We start from the raw sequence: 23,010 nt of genomic DNA, 5'->3' as shown, positions 1-23,010 counted from the left end.
GTGTTCTATATCCATCTGATATTTTGAAATATATTTTCATGCATTCATTCATGATAATTTGATAAGCGTCCTGAAACTTTTTATTCAGTTCAAATTTCTACTTTCTTTGTTTTGCTTCAAAATATTGTGTCATGATCTTTACTTCCAAAAGTATTTTGAAAAATAAATTAAAGTGCATTTGTAACTTGTTCGAGTATGTTTCATTAAATAAATCAATGAACTAAGTTGATTAGATACAATGCTACATTGATTTTCGTCTAGTCACATTTCCTTGGCAGAAAATTTAAAAGTATTCTAAACATACTATACCTGCATCAAAAAGATAAGTTAGTTCAAAGACAACAGGTCCATTTTAGTCTGTACAAACATTTTACCTTTCTCTTTTAGTTATTCCTTGTAAGACATGTAGATTATATTGAAATACCAACATTGTTATACAGAAAATAATAAAGGGCATTTGGAAAACAGTTATTATAAATAAATGTTTCAACAAAGCGGTAATCATTTCACCCGACCACAGATGTCGCGCCAGTTCCAATGATGAATATAATTTCTCTACTCTGTACACCTATTCTGTTGATGGATGCGATAGCGTAACTACCAGTCTCAGAGACTGTAAACGATGTCGAAACTGACGATAAGACGGATACCAATTCGAAAATGTCTGCTATGTACCGATAAATAGCCCAAGATCTTACAGAACCTGTGCTGTCTGCTGCCCAAGACACCATATGACCATTGGTTCTAACCTTCGATGGAATAGACGGTTGTGTGGCAGACAGCCATGACATTTCCGGTTGCAGAGCAGGTGTTGCATAAAGATGTTTGTGAAAAACATCACTCAGACCATGGATATTTTTAACAAAGTATTTTGCACTAAAGTGTATATTTCCAAGACTTTTTCTTTCAACGCGGCTCCTTGAAATTTCAACTTGGCGTTCTAACTCGTTGGTCGACCAATTTTTTGTTCTGACGCCTGAAGCATAGTTCCCGACATAAATGTGACGGCGACGAGTGTTTTGATTTAACCACCAGTCGAGTAATGCTGGATAGCTTTGAGCGGGAGGATCGATTTGCCAATAAAGCTGTGGCGTGAGATAATCAAGCCATCCATCGTTTACCCATTTTCTAGAATCAGCATAGAGCGAGGCGTACGAGTTAAAACCTTTAATTCCTGATGGATACCCGGGTTGCCAAATACCAAAGGGACTTATGCCAAATTTGACGAATGGTTTTAAACTTTTTATTTTGATTGACAGCGTATGCACCAAATTGTTTATATTATTTCGTCTCCAGTCGGCATGGCCTAGATTCCCCCCGCCGCTTTTATATGCTGCATAAGTATGCGAATCCGGGAAATCTTGACCCGAAATAGGATATGGATAAAAGTAATCATCTATATGTATACCGTCAATGTCATACCTCTGGACGACGTCCAAAAATACTCTGGTAGTATAATTTTGAATGACTATGGCACCTGGATCCATCCACAAGTCATGTCCATATGCATACACGTACTGTGGATATAAATGAATCACGTGATTCTGTGCAAGGCCAGATCTAGATGTTGACCCTGATCTGGCTCGGTAGGGATTGAACCATGCATGAACCTCTATGTTCCGTTTGTGTGCTTCAGTGATTGCGAATTCGAGAGGGTCATAGTATGGAATAGGTGCACTGCCCTGATGTCCAGTGAGGTATATACTCCAGGGTTCTATGCTAGAATTGTACAGAGCATCTCCCGCTGGACGAACTTGCAGTACTATGGCATTAAAGTTTACTTCTTGTAACTTATCCAGAAGACTTAATAGTTCACTTTTTTGTTGATTTGTAGTGAGATGAGATGATGATGGCCAGTCAATATTGGCAACAGTTGCAACAAATGCTCCTCTGAACTCTCGGGTTGGCCAAGGAGATTCATCTGAAATCACGAAAATAAATTTTTATATGAGAATTGGGGAAAAGAATCTTGTGTTTTTTTACGTTAATAATACCACCTTTATATCTCTGAGAGTCGTTTTTTTTTATTTGTCTAAAGTTAACTAAGTTGCCAAAAAATTGAAAACCATTCGATTCCTTAAAACATGTTCGCCTTCTTATAACACTGTTCAAGTGGTGATAGCGATGAGTTTGAAAAACGACTACTTATACCATTATTTATTGGATCCCTTAGAACCCTACGTAGTTTGGATTGTGCGACCTATTTTTAGGTGTTTTGTGACTGACGGTATCATAGCTGGATTGAACAATGATCAAAATCATTCCTCTTCCACTGATCAATATAAGGGAGGGCGTCGATTCCAGAAATTTATAAAAGGGAGGGTTATAGGCTATATTTTTTTGTCATGCATTTTTAGCCCAATTTGTTTCAACGAAGGGTTGAGGAAGGTGCAACCCCACGAACACCCACCCCCACTTAACCACAAAAACAAGAAAAAAAAAGAAACAAACAAAAAACGATACAATGACGCTAGCATATCCTATTCGAATATGGCGTCCAAGTTTTTAAGTACCCAGGAGCAAAGTTTGTGAAATACGCATTCTGTTTGGGATATGTTTATAATATCAGACTACTATAGCTAATAAGGAAATTTTAATAGATATCAACATGATATCCAACTTTTTACAGGGTACTTAAATATGAAAGATCGTGATTTTTGAAAACGTTCTTCCAGAGAGGTTGTTCGGCTTAGTGTCGGATAGATTGATTGATAGATTGAGTTAAACAAACGAATGGTAGCAAAGATGCAGAATATTAGGGACTCATGTTAAAATCAATTCATTCACGATAAAATTCTGTATTCAATTAATATTAATATCGATATCGTATTCATTGGGAGAAAGAAAACTGCCATACCCATCTCTGACTAAGAATCAGATGAGTTCTCCAAATTCAGAAGACAACATATTAGAAGAAGTAAGATGACCAATCTCATTTGAGTTGACATAATTTATAAGTATGCATTTTTTGTTTGAGAGACGAGTTAATACAGAGAAAGGCGATTTAGTCTCATATGAACGTCTAGTTTTATTACAATTTATTATTAAATTGAATACATGTAATTGATGTTGTAGCTACATGTACGTGTTTGCGACGTACCTGAATACGTGCTTCCATGGAATGCTGCCACTAATGTCAGGTAGATCTATTAAAACATCAGATAAAAATTACATTAAAACAAAGATAAAACTTACATCACATCATTTAAAAAACACAGGAATACTCTGACAAGACGGAAAACATCACAATACATGATTCCAAATAAAACATTGAAAAAAAAATACAGCATAATTAAGCAAGGCTAAATGTCATCACCTAGTCCGACTTCTGACCGCTGCTACGCTCGTTTTGATAAACAAAGAAGGCCAGAAGACTATACTCATTACGAATCTATACCGTGACAACGTATGTTCAGATTTTTGGAAGCATTATAGATAAATATATGTTGTCTTAACCAATTATCTCGCTTATTCATACAAACACACACACAGATGGACAAATTATGGCTACGATTGTTACAATTTTGTAGCTGTGATTGATGCTGGAGTTACTCTTCGTTGTGTTGGCTTGAAAGAATGTGAGTCCAATAATTAATAGTACAAACAACTCTTTTATAATGTGGTAAATAGATACATGTAGACCGAAAAGTAACAATTTCTGTCGTAGAAATATTCTTACCAGATATGTAATCATGTCGATCGTGTTAATGATAAGGAAGAATATCGTGGTTCTTTTATCAGGAAGTTTACAAGTACTGTTCTAATTATTAACAAAAATGTACCATTTTAATTCCGGGTTTGTTTAACTTAAGAGTTCGTGATCCAGTTTTTAGAGGAATCGACAGTCCAAATGAAAAACGGAAATAAGTTAATATCAAAGTTTTAACTATAAATAACCACAATAATTATAACTTGAAGATCACTGAGCGCACGATCGCATTCCAGCGTGAATTAGATTGTTATATGTACTTAGTATATACAAAAGGTATATACTACATGGTCTTTGGCGGATTTTCCCCAAGAAAAATGTGAAAATGTGAAATGTTTTGAGTTCATTATCTACCCAATCTAAAGATACAACATTTCATGGTATTTATATCCGATATGCGACTTGTTTTACTGTTTAGGAAGTTCACCACATAACACAAAATACAGGCTTGTTCCCATTTCGCCTTAGCGGTCAAATTTGATACATGAAATTATTCCAATTTCGCCTTAGTGAGATTTGGAGTGAACTAAGGCGAAATGGGAACTTGTGTAAACATGTAATTACCCAGCTAGCACAAACACGTAATAAAAATGTTTTAGAAATGTTTCCTTAAAAGACTGAGAACATTTTTTAGAAATGTTTTTTAAAACGTAAAAATGTATGGTTGCAGAGATGTTGTAATAACTTTTTCAATAACCAATCACTATAATGTTATTATAACGTTTCCTTAGAAAGACCGAAAACATTTTTTAGAAATGTTTTTAAAACGTAAAAATGTATGGTTGCTGAAATGTTATAATGTTTTCAACAACTATTCACTATAATGTTATAATGTTTTTCAATAACATTTTTTCAAAACAATATAAATTAGGAATATTTTAATGCAAAAATTACATACACATACAACAGGTTTAACATGAGACAATTAATTTGTAGAGTTCTCTATATTTTGTAGATGTAGCAACAAACTAAACGAAATTTCAAAGACTGTTTTTGTCAGTACACGTATTCATCTTCAGGCATCTAAATCAGTGTCTATTTCCGTTCTTTGGTTTCCTGAAAAAAAAGATGTACATGATTAATGGTATAGTCACGATATACATACCTGCAGAAAAAATCATACATACTATCAATTACATATTACTTGATTTTTTTTGCAACAGGTGTATGTGTCAATCATGGAATTACCATTGTCTGCTATATTAAAAATGCTGTTTTGTATCAAGATTTTACTTGCACTTGGAAAAACCATGAATTGAGTTTTTAAGCTGAAATTGTGGTGAGCAGAGCTATGTACACCTTTAAAATGTATGTCCTCTTCAAACAGGAAGTGGATATCCATGGGACCAAACTTCATACATGTGTTCTATAATTAAAACTTTATTGAAGTTCAGCAAAAACAGAGGTGGATCCAAGAGGAGCCCATGGTCCCCCTCATATTTGAAAAAAAATAATTTAATTTTTTAAAAAATTAATGATACTACCAATGGTGAGCCCCCTCAAAGGACATATTTCCCCACCTTTTCGGATTTTCTGGGTCTGCTACTGATTTATATAAAACGGTGATTGCATATTGCGGTCAAATGAATGAACAGATACACTAAAGGACTAACAAATGTCATGATCACTTGTCATGGTCCAAACATATTCTCATCACTTTATAAAACTTACTTTGAAAAAATCGTCTTGGTTTATTGAGAACATTAAATCAGTAGGTATGAGCTTCTTTTGTAATCCATATTCCCTGCAAAAGAGAGAGATCATGTGTATTTCTTGTAAACATAAATGTGTAAATATATAAATCATAATATTCAAAACTAACAGAACATGTACAATATTATGAACCAAATTTTGACAATATGCATAGTGTAAATGTTTCAAAGTTTCTGTCAATTTGGCTTTCCATACATGCAGGACATGAAATAATGTTATAAATTCTAAAAATGACTTGCAAAGTTTCAAAATAAGTGCCCTGGTCAGATTCAATGCAAAATATAAGCCTAACTACTCATAAAATCACAATATTCATACAACTATCATGACGATGAAAAAATGGTTTAAACATGCATCTATAATGCAAAACTATTGGAAAATACACAATTCAAAATTATTGTAAATTGTTGACAACAAACGTCTATATTCAGAAGATAGCTGTTCTTTTTGACACATACCTTAAAAGTACTAGTTTGGTCAAGAATTAATGTAAAGTCTGAATGTAAACATAGGCAAAACTAGTGACCGGGTTGAATATCTAGGACGTTATTTTGTAAGATAATACGCACTCTGATAAAGATTGCTCCGACATATTTCAATAGCAGCATGTGGCACATCTTTTACACTATTATCTACATCGTGCATTCATTTGTTCTCGATAGTCATGAGTTCTCTATAGCGATGCGCATAAGCAATATGACATAAAACGCAAAATTGCATAAGTGGTCTATTCACAAAGAATTACCCAACTGAACAGAACACTTCCTTGATTCTATCGGGCTTTGTCGCTATGTTGCGTTTAAAGGTATGTAAAATACCAATAAACTTTAGTACCCCTTTATTTTACCTTTCTCTTTAACCCCAAAAAGCTCATATTTTAAGCGCCCACCAAAACACATTTTGAATGTAAACGAATTTTATTGAAAGTGGTAGGTCATATATTCAGCGGTCATACCAAGTCAGGACATGAGCATGTCTATGTCAGTAAAAAATGTATGATACGCAGTACTGGTTGTATCCTAATATTTCTTACCAGAAAACGTTAAAAAAAACATCTTGACGTTATTAATGTTTAAAGAGATATAGAAGAGCAATAATATGAAAAGCCTATTAATTTTGGGCGAATAATAAAACAAATAACCTTGTATATCTTTGCTTGGAACACCATATCAAGTAAAAAAAAAATATAAGATGTGATTAAAAGCTTTTAGCCATATCAAAGTTAATCAATTATAACATTCACTGGAAGTAATGTATGGACCCTGAAATTATGAAATATCGATAAAAATATATTGAATTCAGGGTAGGAAACTCACTCAAATTCTAACCAGTCCTGAATACAATTTTTCGTGATGACTTTTCATTCAGAATTGTCAACTTTCCTTTCGTCTGTGGCAACATTCCTTCGGCTCCTGCGTATGGAATGTTCATATCACAACTCATACGTTACGCCAGAGCTTGCCGAAGACTTTTTGTATCGCGCTAGAAGTCTAACAAATAGGCTTCTGGAACAGGGTTATGTTGTTACAAGATTGAAGTCATCACTACAGAAGTTTTATGGTCGTCATCATGAACTCGTGGATCGTTATAATGTATCCATCAGCACCATGAAAACTGATTTATTCAACGGGCCATAGTTTACCTTTCCTCGTTTGTCTACCCCGGACTTGACTTTTTATGAGCAACTCGGCGGGTGTTTCTAGAAAAGCAGAGGACGCTTACCCTACCGGTGCACCTGGTCCATGCTCCCAGTTTTTAGTGGAGTCCGAGTTGCTCATTTACTTTTGTTACTTTGTATGATTTTTAGTTAATGTTGTTTGTTGTGTGTGTCTGTTTTCCATGTCTGGTCTTTGTCCCTGGATTGATTACATTCTTTTGATTACCGCTATAACCTTGGTTCCCTTGATTACTCTTCAACATCTTATTATATGGCTCTATAATTGTCTGATTATCTTAGCCAGTCACGGGCTGGCGGGTAGGCTACCATTTCTTACTCTGTTGAATTACTTATTTTCTTTATTTTCACTTTCCAATTATGTTTCTCATGCCCTTCATACAGAAAGTCATATCATCGAGAACTGATGACGTAGCACCCATAAATTCATTAATAGGTCGCCTAACTAAAATGTCAAACTTCTGAGAAAATAAAAACAAAGATCAGTTCTTATAATGATTTTAAAATTGTAGCTATCTAGTAAGTTGTTCAACAAACAGGTAAACAACATTGATATGCTATCGAGAACACAGGCGCTTGGGGACAATTTGTGGTTTCTCGGTATTCTAATATATTAGAGATAGAGGGAAAATGTCAGAGATGGTAAAACAAATTTAAAACAGGTCAGACATGTGTATAATGGCCAAATATGAGGGAACACTATAAAATAAAAGGAAAAATACCGAGAAACCACAAATTGTCCCCAAGCGACTGTGATCGAGAACCGATGACACCAGGACATAGGACGTTCTTTGTGACGCTCAAAATACACCTATTTATACAACGTTCGGCAATATTAACGTATCAATTAATTTACTAAGACACTTATCTATCATAAGAAAATAGTCAAAAGTTAAAAACTTATTTCGTGCGGGGTCAACACCTAATTGTTTGATATAATTTTTGACACGTTAACTTCGTCATTCCTAGTTCTACAACATAAAACCACGCATTTTATGTTTATCTTTCATGTTTTCATCGGATATTTTCATTTTCTATTTATTGTCAAAATGCGAGGTTTTATCATTGGACCTTAATTTGAAGGTGTAAAAATCAACTTTAAATTCAGACATTTTAAGACTTTTTTTTTAACAAGACTATATAATTACAAGATAAAGAAGTCAAATTTATCCCAACAGACCTTGTTTGGAAGATGATATTCCCGAATTAAAACACGGAGTGATCTGGCCTAGAAGCTGACATCTTGTTATGTTACGGTTGACTGCATGTTCGGATTCATATGGTGGAATGAATTTTTATCATTTAAAGGTTCAAAGTTATTTTTCATTCCAAAAGCAATGATCACAAAAAATTACGAAAACCTTAATTTTTTAAAATTTTATTATACTACTTTCATATTAACCACATGATTGTCAAATATATTTTATCTTGGACAAAATGATGTGTGAATAAATTTCGTTGCGCCATTAAAGATCCTAAATATTTGCTGATCGCTATTCGGAAATGTGCTTCTCGGCACTTATCGATTCTGGTGTTTATGGAATCTCACATGTGCTGATTTAAAAGCAAATTTGAATGTTTTTAATGGAATTTCTGCATCTGGTAAGAAATTTATTTTACAGCCACGTCTTTTAACTTTGTACTGCAATCATTCTTAAATATTTTTATTTGATATTACGTTATATCTAGACAAAAACATCCCGCAGGTCAACTCACCAGAACATTACCCGCAGAATGGCGTCCAGTGATAAAACCTCGCATTTTGACAATAAATAAAAAATGAAAATATCCGATGAAAACATGAAAGATAAACATAAAATGTGTGTCTTTATGTTATAGAACTACGTCATTCCGAACATGCAATTGAATCAATATTATACAAAACCGGAAACGGAGAAACACGTAAATTTTCCGTAGCAGTACAAATTTTCGGGACATTACAAAAACAAATTAAAACAAAATCAGAAATCACTTGAGTGTTTGTCTTCCCAGCGTGATGTCGTTTAGTGACTGGGATATTGTAAAATGACTAATTGACCAGCTGTGTTTATAAAACAAGGTTACACAGACTAGTATTCATTCAAAGTACTTTGGCATACTGTTCTTAACTATCTAATTTCAAAGAATTGTACTTACATCTTGTTGGACAGATCCAGTTCTTTAAATCTTCTTCAAAATAGTGTGTGCTTCTTGCACACGTGTGTAGGGTGATACGCACACTGATAAATTTTTGCTCTAACCTACTTCAATCGCAGTATGTGGCACACCATTTACACTATTATCTTATTATTTTCTATGGAGATGCCATCATCAATATATCATCGATGTTGTTAAACATAAAATGCGTGAATTATTGTAATTAAAAGACAAAAGTAAACTGGGATGAATTAATTGTAAATCAAATACGCGTGACAAATTAAGAAGACTAGTATTACATGTATAACGGTATCAGCGGCATGGCGGCCGGGTATGGCAAGCCAAAGTGGACAAAAATGAGTATTTTCTATTATTAAAAAATAATTTTTTAATATTACAAATTCATTTTCTAATTTACAAATTAGATTTCTTATATTACAAAACACTTTTTTAATATCAAAAAATGATTTTTTAATATTAGAAATTCATTTTCTAATATTAGAAAATGGATTTGTTGTATTCAGTTACGATTATTTAATATTAGAAAATCATTTTGTAATATTAAAAAATGTGACTGATTTTGCAATATTGCAAATTCATTTTCTAATATTACAAATTAGATTTCTTATATTACAAAACACTTTTTTAATATCAAAAAATGATTTTTTAATATTAGAAATTCATTTTCTAATATTAGAAAATGGATTTGTTGTATTCAGTTACGATTATTTAATATTAGAAAATCATTTTGTAATATTAAAAAATGTGACTGATTTTGCAATATTGCAAATTCATTTTCTAATATTACAAATTCATTTTCTAATATTACAAATTCATTTTCTAATATTACAAATTTAATTTTTAATATTACAAAATGTGTGATGTTTTGTAATATTACTAAATCAGGAATTCGTAATATTAGAAAATGAATTTTTAATATTACAAAAAGAATTTCTTTATTTTTAATATTACAAAATGTGTGATGTTTTGTAATATTACTAAATCAGGAATTCGTAATATTAGAAAATAATTTTTTAATATTACAAAAAGAATTTCTTTATTTTTAATATTACAAAATGTGTGATGTTTTGTAATATAACTAAATCAGGAATTCGTAATATTAAAAAATTATTTTGTAATATTAAAAAGTATGTTTTATAATATTAGAAATTGATTTTGACGGGGGCTTTTTAAACATCAGTGAAAATGAACAATAAAATGAGCTACTATGAGGGGAAAACGAAAGAATGGGAGTAGTGAAAACACCTCGTGTGAAATTGAACTTTCTAAACTATCTAAACCGAAGAGACAATCCAGGAAATCTAAAAAAAAACTGTAACGGAACAAAAACCAGTGACACTGACAGTGATGTAAACAAACCAAGTGCACCCATTATGACCGATGTCACACAAAATTTTAACACTTCTAATGCTCCATACACGATCAAAGACCAAAGTTTCTTATTTAATGTGAATACTATGAACTCACAATATATGAATCCCCCACGACATGCACCAGTAATGACGCAAATCCAGCCTCAATACTGCTCAACCCCAGGCCCAACGTATCAACCATTAATTCAACGTGCATCGCCTCCTAATTCAAACCCTAAACCACCCTGGGTGGATGAATTGTTTAATGGATAATATTGAGAGCCGATTGAACAAACTTGACCAAATAGTTTCTTGTGAATTCTATTAACTGCAAAGTGAATAAAGTTGAATGTGACACCAAGGCCCTTACAGATTGGGTAACTGAAGTAGACAAAGCGACACAACATATAAGTAATAGTTATGACGAACATAGAAAAGAGATCAGTGATCTTAAAGAGCATCATAAATCAAAAATGAATGAATTAAAAGCAAATCAAAATACCAACATGAACGAACTTGAAAAAAAAAATTAAAGATGTTCACTCAAAATTAAATACGCAAGCCGAAAATGCTAAACGCTTGAATGACCAAATATCAAACATGTGAAAAGGTGAAAGGTGAAAGTGTTGAGGTAAAAGAGGAGCTAATTGACACACAATTACAATCAATGAAAAACAATTTGGTTTTCTATAGTATCCCTCAGGTGCAGGGTGAAGATTGTGTATCAGAAACTCATAAATTTATGGAAGAAAAACTTAAAATAAAAGATACAAAAGATAACATTGAAATTAAAAGTGCAAACAAAGTAGGTAAAGAGGGTGAAAAAAATCGACCAATAGTAGTAAACTTTGTTAGTTATACAAAAAGACAAGAAGTTCGTAAATGCACTCCTATTCTAAAAGGGAACTGATTTGGGTATATCCGAGCAACTTCCAAGTGAAATTTTAAAAAGAAGGAAAGCGCTGTTGCCAAAACTGAAAGAACTCAGACAGGAACCTGAAAGCATATTTTGTACGGGATAAACCTTTCGTGGTTGGGAAAGAATACGTTTCTACATAGGACAAGAGCGCGTGACAATCGAGAGATATCAAATGTTTGAGTTGGAACGTTCATGGATTAGAATCATGTGCTGATGATAATGATTTCCTAAACTTGATTAAAAATTATGATTTATTATTTTTATGTGAATCATGGTTAAAAAAAGTAATAAAGTACATATAGAAATTTTTGATATTGTATCTTCATTTGAACGGAGTAAAAACATTAGTACAAGAAATGCGGGTGGGATTCGTTTATATTGTAAACCAGATATTTTAAATGGAATTAAAATTTTGAAGGAGATTGAAAAGGGTGTTTTGGTAATAAAATTTAAAAAAAAGGATTTCTTTCATTGTGATACTGATATCTTTATATGTTTTGTGTATATTCCACATGAAAAATCACAATATTATGATATTAATGATTGTGACTTTTTTTAGTTGATTGAAGAAGTTATTTTTGAGACAAAGGTAGTATACTTCTGTGCGGAGACTTTAACAGTTGATTTGGTTTATTAAATGATACATTGTCAAATGATAACCTTGATAGATATATTAGTAGTATAGGATATGATGAAGATCCCACAATTCCCGGAAGATGCACAATGGATACCACTGTGGATTTGTTCGGTAGAAAATTAGTACAAATGTATGTGTTTTAATACTGGACTTACGATTTGCAATGGGCGATTGCGTAACGATAAATCTGGGAACTTCACGTTCTGCACATCTAAGGGGAGAAGTGCTATTGACTACTTATTAACAAACAGCTATAAACTGATACAAGATTTAAAAGTTCTGGATCTTAACGAGTTTTCTGATCATTCTCCTTTATTCTACAGTATAAAAACTATATTCTCATAAAAACTGTCAACCTGAGAAAATATCTGTAATTAAATGGAATTCTGACACATTGAAAAACGAGGAATATAAACAAAAGTTGAGATAAAAACGACACGATATATTAGATCTAGCGACTAACATAAACAATAATGAAAGTGCAAATTATGCCGTTAACAAGATAACAGACATTGTCCTTACATGTGCGTATGATGTTTTCGGTAGGACATTTATAAAACTTGAAAACCGCATAAAAAACTATCAAACGAATGAATGGTTCAACGACGAATGTAAACGAACACGGGTAGAATTTCACAAGGCACGAAACCGCTATCAACGGTACGCTAGCGATCAAAATAGAGACTTTTTTATAAACTCTAGAAATAAATATAATTTACAATCAAACGTCGAGCAAAAGTCCGATATAAACGGACACAAGGTGATGGACTAAGCAAACTTGCTAAAACTCATCCGAGAGAATTTTGAAGGAAAATAAGAACCGAAATATCGTTCAGGATGTGCGGCAGAAAGCTATGATTTATTTGAACATGGTTCAACGACGAAGGTAAACGAACACGGGGAGAATTTCACAAGGCACGAAACCGCTATCAACGGTACGCTAGCGATCATAATAGAGACTTGTTTATAAACTCTAGAAATAAATATAATTTACAATCAAACGTCGAGCAAAAGTCCGATATAAACGGACACAAGGTGATGGACTAAGCAAACTTGCTAAAACTCATCCGAGAGAATTTTGGAGGAAAATAAGAACCGAAATATCGTTCAGGATGTGCGGCAGAAAGCTATGATTTATTTGAACATTTTAAGAACGTTCTTGGTACAGAACCTACAGATTTGTCAGATGAGGTTAAAACTTTGATAGACTCCATTGATTTAGATGGCTTACATATCGAGGAATTAGATCGGGAATTCACTGAGGAAGAGGTAAAAAATATTATTCGAAAAATGAAAAGATAAAAAAAGCACAGGTACGGATGGATTAAGTGGTGAAATGTTTCTTGCGGACATTAACATGTTTAGCTCAGTATTAGCAGTTTCATTTAATAAACTATTCGATTTGTGCATTTATCCAAAAAATTGGACAGAAGGAATAGTAGAACCGGTACCGAGAAAAGGCGATCTAACAAATCCGAATAACTACAGACCAATTACTTTAGTGTATTATCGCAGATCTATACATCAATCTTAAACCGTCGTCTTCTAGATAGAAGGCAGGAGATAGTGAAATTCTCCTTATGAATCAGTTTGGGTTTCGAGCAAAGAAGTCAACCCTAGACGCGGTATTTATTTTACATAGGATTATATCATCAACTCTTAATAGAAATGAAAAACTGTACACAGCTTTCATAGACTTTACCAAGGCGTTCGATCGAGTAGACAGAAGGATTTTTTGGAATAAACTGTTCAAAAGCGGAATAAGTACTAAATTTGTGTCGGTTGTACAATTTGTGTATGAAACTGTAAACTTGAGATTTAAATGTGACGGACGTCTATCAAAAGCCTTTTCAAATAACATTGGTGTAAAGCAAGGAGAACCACTACCTCCTTTACTTTTTATTTTCTTTATCGATGATATTGCTGAAGACTTGCGTATGACAAACGACGAAATGAACGATTATATAAACTTGAATGGATTTCTTATATATATCTTACTATTTGCAAATGATACTGTCCTTTTTGGAAAAACACCCGAAGCTTTACAGTTGTTATTGAGTAAACTTTACGTACACTGCTCTAGGTGGAAAATAGAAGTGAGCAAAAATAAAACTGAGATAATTGTTTTTCGTAAAGGGTGGCAGAACATAAATTTCACGTGGTACTACGACAATACTGAGCTAAATGTCGTGAAATCATACGTTTATCTTGGAGTTCTTCTGAATTACAACGGCAAATTTCTACAAACTCAAAAACGCTTATATCTGAACAAGGTGGTAGAGCATTAGCTTCGCTATTGAATATTCTGAAATCTACTTACATTTCACCAACGAACAATGTGCTATGTTTGACAGTCTTGTATCCTCCGTTTTGAATTATTCCGCGGAAGTGTGGGGCTTCCATCGTGCATGCGATATATAGAATTCATTCATAATAAATTCTGTAGATTTGTTCTTAAAGTTCCGAAACAAACGCCTATATGTTGTTTGATTGGTGACCTAGGTCGTTTACCTATGTATATTGTAAGAAAGCAAAAGAAATTGAAATACTGGGTAAATAGTGTTGTTAACAGACCAGGCATTGTGTATGATATTTATAAGATTATTCTTACCGATTGCAATAATGGTAAAGTAAACTGGGCTACACATGTTCGTGATTTACTTTTTGAACTCGGTTTCAATCATTTTTGGTATGATCAAGATGCTGCAGTTATAAACTTAGATATTGTAAATGAACGTTTTCTTGATCAATTTCATCAAAATTGGCATACGTCTGTAAAAAACTGTGAGAAGCTAGTATTATACAAGAGTATAAAAACAGACTTTGAGTTAGAAATATACTTGTTGAACAATTTTAATGCGAAATTCATATCATGTCTTAGATTTTTTTTCAACCTGTTTCAAACATAGACGGTAAAATATTTCAAAAACGTTATCAAAACATTTTGGAAAAAATAAAATGTTTTAAAAACGATTTTAAAATGTTCTGTTGAAAATGTTCTAGCAAGCTACCAAAAAAAATGTAAATAAAATATTTCGAAAAAGGTTCGTGCTACCTGGGTAAGTGCTACTTGTGTTTGTATAGCATTTAAACCTGATATACACATTGTATATGTAGATCTATTTATTGTTTGTTGGTATTTTGGGTTACTTCATTTATTTTTATTTTTGTGAAATGATTAAGTGGTTTGTTGGTTGGGGATCTGTCTTAATAATGATTTGAATGATCTTTTCATTTTTTCCCGATTTTAATCACCTGGTTTTTTTTTATTTAATGGATACTACATGTATGGATAACATGACTGAGAACTTTGATAATAATTTGACTCAAAGAACACATCCCAATTTTTACAAGAATATAACTATAAAGGTTCATCAACATACAACAAAGATTGAGAAAATCGTAATGGAAACTTGATTCCAGTAGAACAAAATTAAAAGGAACAGTTTCAGGCTGAGATTAGCAGCACAATTGTGAATGTTCGTAGAGCATATATAATAATCAGTGAAGCTTCTAAATGCATTATGCTGCATCTCCAAAATGGATGCAGTTCTTTTCACCGCAGTGGTCAGATAGAAGCTGGCAAAAAGATCTTGTTGCGACACTAGCATACATGTACCACAGTGGTTAAAATTGTTTAAGGAGTTTAAAAACTAAGGTGCAACATGTTACAAAGCTTTGAGTTTCAGCAACTAAACTTATATAAATTTATTTAAATATCAATTAGGTATGCTCCCAAATAGATAATGTCAATGTATTGGTATTGAATTTACAGATAAATAAAGAATATGAAGATTGCACATTTACATATGTGTATAATAGGTACTTCGATAATAACTTCACTGCTTTTTTTTCAATCCTAAACATATACATGTACACTCATTAAATTTTTTTTTTTTTATAAAAAATCAAATTTCATTTTCGAACTCAATTTATTTTTTATTAGTCACTGAATTGTGTGTTTACTAAAACATTACAACAAATGATATACATTTAATTAATTTTTTTATAAAATGAGTTTTTATCAAGACAAAACTTGAAGAAAGATATTTTCAGGTAAAAACCAATTTAAATTTAAAACTATCTTACCTTAATCTTATAACAACACCTCATTAGTTACAGTTTTGTTTTTACAAAAAAAAATATATAGGTAATATGGGTAATATTTTTTACATTTTTTGGGGAAAATTCTTTCTTGAAAATTAATTTTTCGTAGTTTATTTATGTGGAAAATTAAGTTATCTATCGAATGATACCGAATTTGAGACGTTTTATTTGTATAATTTGTAGAGCCGAATTTATGTGACTTTTTACGGAAAAATGGAAAATTCCGGTTTTCGCTTTTTTGGATAAATTCTGACTACGAAAATCGCCAAAATTCATCAAAAAAAAAACTCAATAAGTATTAATTGTGATAATACTAAGCAGAGAATACCAAAATAAAACACACATATAAGGAACAGAAAAGCATTATAGATATATCGTAGACAATAAGTGTAAATCATTTTGTAAAAATTTGCCTGGCGAACTACATGATGCATCAAATGATAATCCGATGAAATTTTGGAAAATGTTTGGATCACATAAAAGAAGGAAACAACCTAATATTGAACTAGAAAAGCTATATGACTTTTTTCAAAAACTTGAATTTAAACTCTGTAAATAGTGAAAATGAGGATCAGTTACCCTACACTGAATGCCAACTATCATATAAATGGTCCAATCTTAAGGGATGAAATACGAAAATGTGTATTTAATTTAAAAAAAGATAAGGCGTCTGAAGACGCTATTATAAATGAATATATTAAAAATTCGTTAGACAAATTCTTAGATATCTACGAGAAATTATTTAATATATTTGACACCGGTGTAATACCGAGCAGCCGGTTAAGTGGAATAATGAAACCAATATATAAAAATAAAGGAGACTCGAATAATCCAAAAAAGTATCGACCAATTACTATCGTAAGTTGTTTCGAAAAATTGTTCACAGCTAAATAGTATACATGATGAGTTCAGGTCGCATTTTTCTGGTGAATTAGGGTGGATTAATCCGATGCGGTAGTCAAGGACAGGAAGTGACTCTTGGGTATGACCGGAAGTGGACATTGGGTGACCGGAAATGGACTTAGATGGGGACCCATGACCAATAAAGGGAACATGGGGACCTTTTGATGTAAGAGGAGGGCTTTAAAGGTAAGGAGTGAAGAAACGACCTCCATAGGTATCCTCATTAAGTCTCCTAATTAGTGTCATTAGATAGTATACTATAATTACGTAAGTATAAAAAAGGGGGAGGTATTATGACTAGAGTTATCTTTCTTTGTTTATATTTGTTATATTTGTTTATTTCTACATTAACGTTCATTGGTTTTTTTTTATTATTATTTTTGTAAATTCATTGTAATTTCATTGTCTTTGTGTAATAATGTCAAATTGAATGGGCACTTTTAATAGATTTTAAATTTTAAATTGCATTTCTTTGTGTTCAATGAATTGTGTAATTTGAATAAATGTCTCGCGGATTAGACAGATGTTTGAAACTTCCCATTTTACTGGTGATTTCAATAGCCCATGCATTGATTTTTAACCGTATTTATTGTGCTTTATGAATATTACAGGTGTAAGGACGTGTTATGCTTACCTATCGGACATTAATTTTTATCATTGTTTTAATTATTTTCGTTTTAATATTCTTTTTGTATTCAGTTTGAAATTTTGGCTAACCACTAATGATTATCCTGACCATCGTAAGGTTTACACGTTGTACATTTGGAACGTTAATAGCTTTTGAATGGTGTTGCCTTTCATTTCAGACACACTGAACCTTTTCATCGATTTTATCCGTGTTATGGAGCGCTATCGGGTAAACCGATTTCTTTTTTCAATATATATTTTCAATGTTTACATGTCGCATGTACTTGATTAGACCCGTGCTGGGGTTCTATTGGGTAAACCATTGATTTGTTGATTTTTTTTTCATATTTTCATTTGTATTTTGTTTCCTACGCCCTTTTTTGTTTAAGTTTGAGACTTGTGTGCTCGTTTAATGGAGATTGAACTTTTTACTGCTATAGTATTTTCGATATTTGCATGTCGCGTACTCCCTTTGAACGTGTTATAAGGCTCTATCGGGTAAACCGATTTCTTTTTAATACTTCCAATGTTTACATGTCGCGTGTACTAGATTTGACCCGTTATGGGGACAAACCATTGAACTACGGAATTTTATTTTTCTCTCTATAATTTCATTCGTGGTTTGTTTCCTTCGCCCTTTTTTAAGGTTAATTATTGTATGATGGTTTTTTTATAAGGAAATTGAACTTTTTTATTGCTATAGTATGTTGTCAAGTTACTAACACTCAAACTTCGACCCATGTTATGAGGCTCTGGTAGTAAATATGGTATGCTGTCGCTAACGGTTTTAATAGGTATTATCGGTTTTGAGCACCCTGTTTTGTAAGGAGGTTTTTCTTTAGTATAGTTTTATTACACAACAAGATTTTTTTCTTTTATATTTTATTTACAATTCATATTCATTGTTCCATTCGTCGGAGTGTCGTCTGTATTTTAAATCCGGGTCCTGCTCAATGGTCTGTTCCATGAAGTGTTCTTCTTCCCCTTTAAATACCACTATACGATCCGAGCTTCTTATGATTCTATTTTACTATAAGTAGTCTTGCCGTCCCAGTATCATTGGCGTCAAGGCTGTTTTTTTCCACTCTATTCCTTTCATTCCTCCGTAACAAGACTTCTGGTGGTGTTCCTTGTATATCCCGTATAGCTACTCATTTGTTTTGATGAACTATCCTCTCACTATATAAGGTTCTGGCATCGTAGATTAATATGATTCATCTTGCTGAACTTTTGTAACTTTCTTGATTTATTTTTTTATACAAGGGTTCCACTCTGGTTTCCACTGGTATCTGATATTCTGACGTTGTACGTTTTACGTTTTTAATACATCTGCACGATTTTTATTCCGAAATCCTCTCTATACAGTTCCAAAAATCGTTCTTCCTCTTCCGATGGGGGCTGCTATGACACTGGTAAAGGGATGGGCCCACGGCATGAAATGGTCGTCCAAGTATCCTTTGGGTACGTCAAAATATGTCGGGTGTATGAAAATATTTTCGCCAGCTGGGTCCTTGGGCAAGCTTTCTTGAGTTTCATCCTGGATCGATTGGCGTAGCCCTTTCGTATAAGGGTCTTGGCATAGTCCATTCATTAAAGTATCTTTTTTTTTTCTCAAAGCATATTGGTGTAGTTCTATCACCAAAGTATCGTGGTCCGATAAACCAGTTTGCATCGATTCTGTCTTTCTAAGGTTGTATCTTGCTGGACATCTTGTAAACGACGACCTTCTTCTTCTACAAACTGAGAACAAAATGATAACAATTCTTTTTTACTTTTACTTGTAAGACTATTTTTGCAAGTCTTCTCGCTGATATTCCTTCCATACTCTAACCCCGCCTTTTGAGGCTATGTTTGGTTCTTTACTCCCCCTTTCTTTGTTTTGACCCCCTAATATTGACTCTTGACGCCGACTCTTGACTCTAACGACTCTTGGCTCCAACTCTTGACTCCTACCCGACTCTAACGACTCTTGAGTCACAGACCAAGTGATCGTTTGTGAGGAAAAATGTCGAAAATTGTTATAATGTTAAAATGTAACGATGTTGCAATTTCGTGGGTTTTAAGCTGTCAACACATGAACGGTTTATCAAAGAAAAATAAAATAGCATATTTTTTTTCATTTTTATTTACATTTGTGTATCTTTTACAATACACAATTATCTTCAAATAAACATAATAAATTATTAAAGTTATATCATTGCACATTAAAGAATTTCATTGATGTTTAGGCATTGAAAGGTCTCTTTCGTTGCCCAGTTTTCTTTGCCATGTTCTTTGAATTGTTAAGTAGTTTTTATCTGCCATTTGTTGCCGTAATTGCAATTGGTTTTCTAGTCGAAGACTTCAAAAAGTTCATAAACTGGTCTGCTGCTGATTTCGTTCGGAAAATGTCCTCTCTGATGTAATATTTCCTGCTGACACCAAACAAACGGTGGTTCCCAAGACTATATAGCGCTCTTAGAAGATCCAGCATTTGGATTTGACCATGTTAATAACATGTTAATAAGTGCGGGAGTTGTGAAAGACGACGGACACGTGACACATATAAAAATAATAGACCTATCACAATTGTAAGGTGTCTCGGAAAGTTGTTTACTGCGATATTAAATGCTAGGTCGAACACTTTTTCCGACAAGTTTCTTATTTAAAAGGAAAATCGATGCGACTTCAGACAAAAGTATTCCACAGTAGATAATATCTTAGCGATCCATATTATGTTCTAAATCCTAAAATCTAAGCGAAAAAAACTTTATTGCGATCTTATAGATTTTGAAAAGGCCTTTGATAAAGTTTGGCGAAACGGGCTTTTTTATAAACTGCTTTTGAACCACATAAATGGGAAAATTGGTAATGTAATATTTAATATGTATTCAAATATCAAATTATGTATTACATTCAGAAACATGACATCCGACTTTTTTAGCTGTGAAACTGCTGTGAGACAGGGTGAGAATTATTTGGAAACTGACAGTTAATGTAGATAAAACAAAAGTGTTAGTATTTGGCATGGGCAGTCTCCCACGTGACCTAACATTCACTTTAAAGACAGTGCAATTGAAATAGTGAAAGAATTAAACTATCTTGGAGTTATTTTTACGAAAACTTGTAATTTTGATGTTACTAAAAAGAGTTTAGCAGACAAGGCAACAAATGCAATGCATGAAGTACTTAAAATAGGAAGGAAATATAAACTAAATATTAAGTTACAAATATATATATGCACATTTAAAAATTTATCAGTTAAACCTCTTTGAATTTGAAAACCTAACACTGGTGCATTTGTCATCATTTACTTGTATTTTTATTTATTTTGTTTTGTTTTGTGTTAATTTATTTCTTTAAAATGTTATTCTAGTCTCCTTTTCCAGTTTCATTTGGTGTACAATTTTAAAACCAAAATTGTAACATTTGTAACTTAATAACCCAATTTTCACTTGTCCCCTCTGAAGTTGAATAAATAAAATCACATTTCTGCATTGGAAGAAAAGGAAAATTGCAACTTTTTGCATTTTATGCACTATTCTATTAAAGGACTAACCAGTCTCTTTTATGAAAATATATATTAGATTTACTTTTTATTGAGAATGACAAATTTAATTTTATTGTTGCTCTTATAATAAACCATCAAATTGGTTACTTCAAGAGTTTTGTGTTATAAAATACTAATCATAACTCTATAATTATTCACTATATGCCTATTTAACTGTCCAGGTGAACAGATATGATTTACCTGATAAACCACAATTTACTTTCAATTAATTAATGAGTTGTATTAGAATAACAGAGGCAAACTTCTAAGAGTTGTGCCAGGTATACCAGGTATTGGAGGTATACCTGGCATTTATCAGACTATGCCGCGAGCTGTACTGTACGTGTGATTTTTTTTTATTCATCATATTACATCAGGGTCGTATCCAGACTTTTTGAAAAGGGGTATGCTAGGGTATTTCTTGAAATTGATAAATTTCCAATAAAAGAGGGGTGCCAACCCCCTGCATCCTTCTGGGTCCGCCACTCATACATGTTTCTTTTTATGTCTATTTTTGAAATCTTGTATCACATGGCTACGTTTATTATACCCCTTTATCGCACCCTTTTTGGAATTTTCTAACATTTATTGTTGCTGGGTCTTCCTGGTCTTTCGGGCAGTTTGTAATACTATTCTCTTTGAATACAAGTGTGATAAAGTGTTAATTACATGGCAAAAACTGTCACATGCAGTATCAACCTTGATCAATATCAATCCTGAAGCTACTCCTACAATGTAAGAGGTTGGAATTCCTTTCCTCTATACCCCAACCTCTTACTTCCAATCGCCATATTGCATACCGTTCTTTGAAATCGACAGAATTATAGTAAAATATTTACCATTTAAACTTTTTATACATTTTTTACCCTAACACTAGAGACGGTGACTTAACTGAAGGGAAACAAATAACCTAACTTTAAGTTCGTTATATCAAAAATATATTACATTCCGTAAAATTAGTGACCTAGTTCAAAATGGGTGATCTCTTCGATAACAGTCTTCATTTAAAATGTTTTCTAGGTATTTTACAAAAAAATGGATTTTTGTCGCTTGATTCCTTGGAGGTTAAACTTCTTTTATGTTAATAAAAGACATAAAATATTTCAAAACACATGTTAAACTTATCCACATTTGCTGTGACTTCCAATATGTCAGATGATAGAGGTTAGGGATGGCAGCAAGTCAGAAAATAGCTTGCCAGACAACCTCTATCAATGCATGAGTACCCTTAGGTCAGAAGTTGGCATGCTGATTTAAAAGGATAGGAATATGCAAGACTTGCTATATCACAAATTGTGCATCTGGTTTAAATGTTCAAAACAGAACACTATCAAACGTTTAATAACTGCATACGTCATTTCCGAAATTATGTCACATCTGACCGAATGTTTCAGAGCATACGAATGGCTCAAAGTCAGAGTTAAAGTGTAGCTTAAAACGAGACTGAATCGTTCACTTCGTTTGATTAGCCGCATACTTTTGTAAAAGCGGCCATGATTTTTCTTTTAAGAAAAAATCCTAAAGCTCATGCCTAAGGAACAAGCATTTCAACAGTAGTTCTTTAGGAGAACCTTTTAAAAGGTAATAACATTATACATAGCGAAAAAACGTCGAAAAAAGGGCAACAGCTCCAACTAGGCTTAACATATTGTTCACATTATTCATTTCCGGTGGGATAAACT

The 23,010-nt window shown here is 32.7% G+C and overlaps 1 protein-coding gene and 1 long non-coding RNA gene across 2 annotated transcripts; both read right to left on the bottom strand.

Annotated features, from left to right (window-relative positions):
- Positions 1–57: 57 nt before the first annotated feature.
- Positions 58–3,836, bottom strand: LOC148622995 (uncharacterized). The gene is made up of 3 exons (XM_088573415.1): positions 3,680–3,836; positions 3,101–3,146; positions 58–1,921 (listed from the first exon to the last, which is right to left on the bottom strand). Exons 1-3 carry the CDS (start codon positions 3,692–3,694, stop codon positions 507–509), a joined length of 1,476 nt encoding a protein of 491 aa, XP_088429541.1. The 5' UTR covers positions 3,695–3,836; the 3' UTR covers positions 58–506.
- Positions 3,837–4,572: 736 nt separating this feature from the next.
- LOC148622994 (uncharacterized) lies at positions 4,573–8,354 on the bottom strand. Its single transcript, XR_015920897.1, has 3 exons — positions 8,278–8,354; positions 5,381–5,453; positions 4,573–4,765 (listed from the first exon to the last, which is right to left on the bottom strand). It is a non-coding gene; the product is annotated as an uncharacterized LOC148622994 (long non-coding RNA).
- Between the last annotated feature and the right edge of the window lie 14,656 nt (positions 8,355–23,010).

The sequence above is a fragment of the Perna viridis genome, chromosome 3, assembly GCF_037379345.1.
Source record: "Perna viridis isolate PV_CMFRI_1.1 ecotype Kerala chromosome 3, ASM3737934v1, whole genome shotgun sequence".
Taxonomy (NCBI): domain Eukaryota; kingdom Metazoa; phylum Mollusca; class Bivalvia; order Mytilida; family Mytilidae; genus Perna; species Perna viridis.
The sequence above is the reverse complement of the archived record's forward strand: the minus strand, read 5'-3'. Positions and strand labels throughout refer to the sequence as shown.

Excerpts from the sequence above, each read along its gene's own strand:
- LOC148622995 (XM_088573415.1), bottom strand. Across the intron at positions 1,922-3,100 it reads CCATGGAAGCACGTATTCAG|ATGAATCTCCTTGGCCAACC; the intron begins GTACGTCGCAAA and ends TCGTGATTTCAG.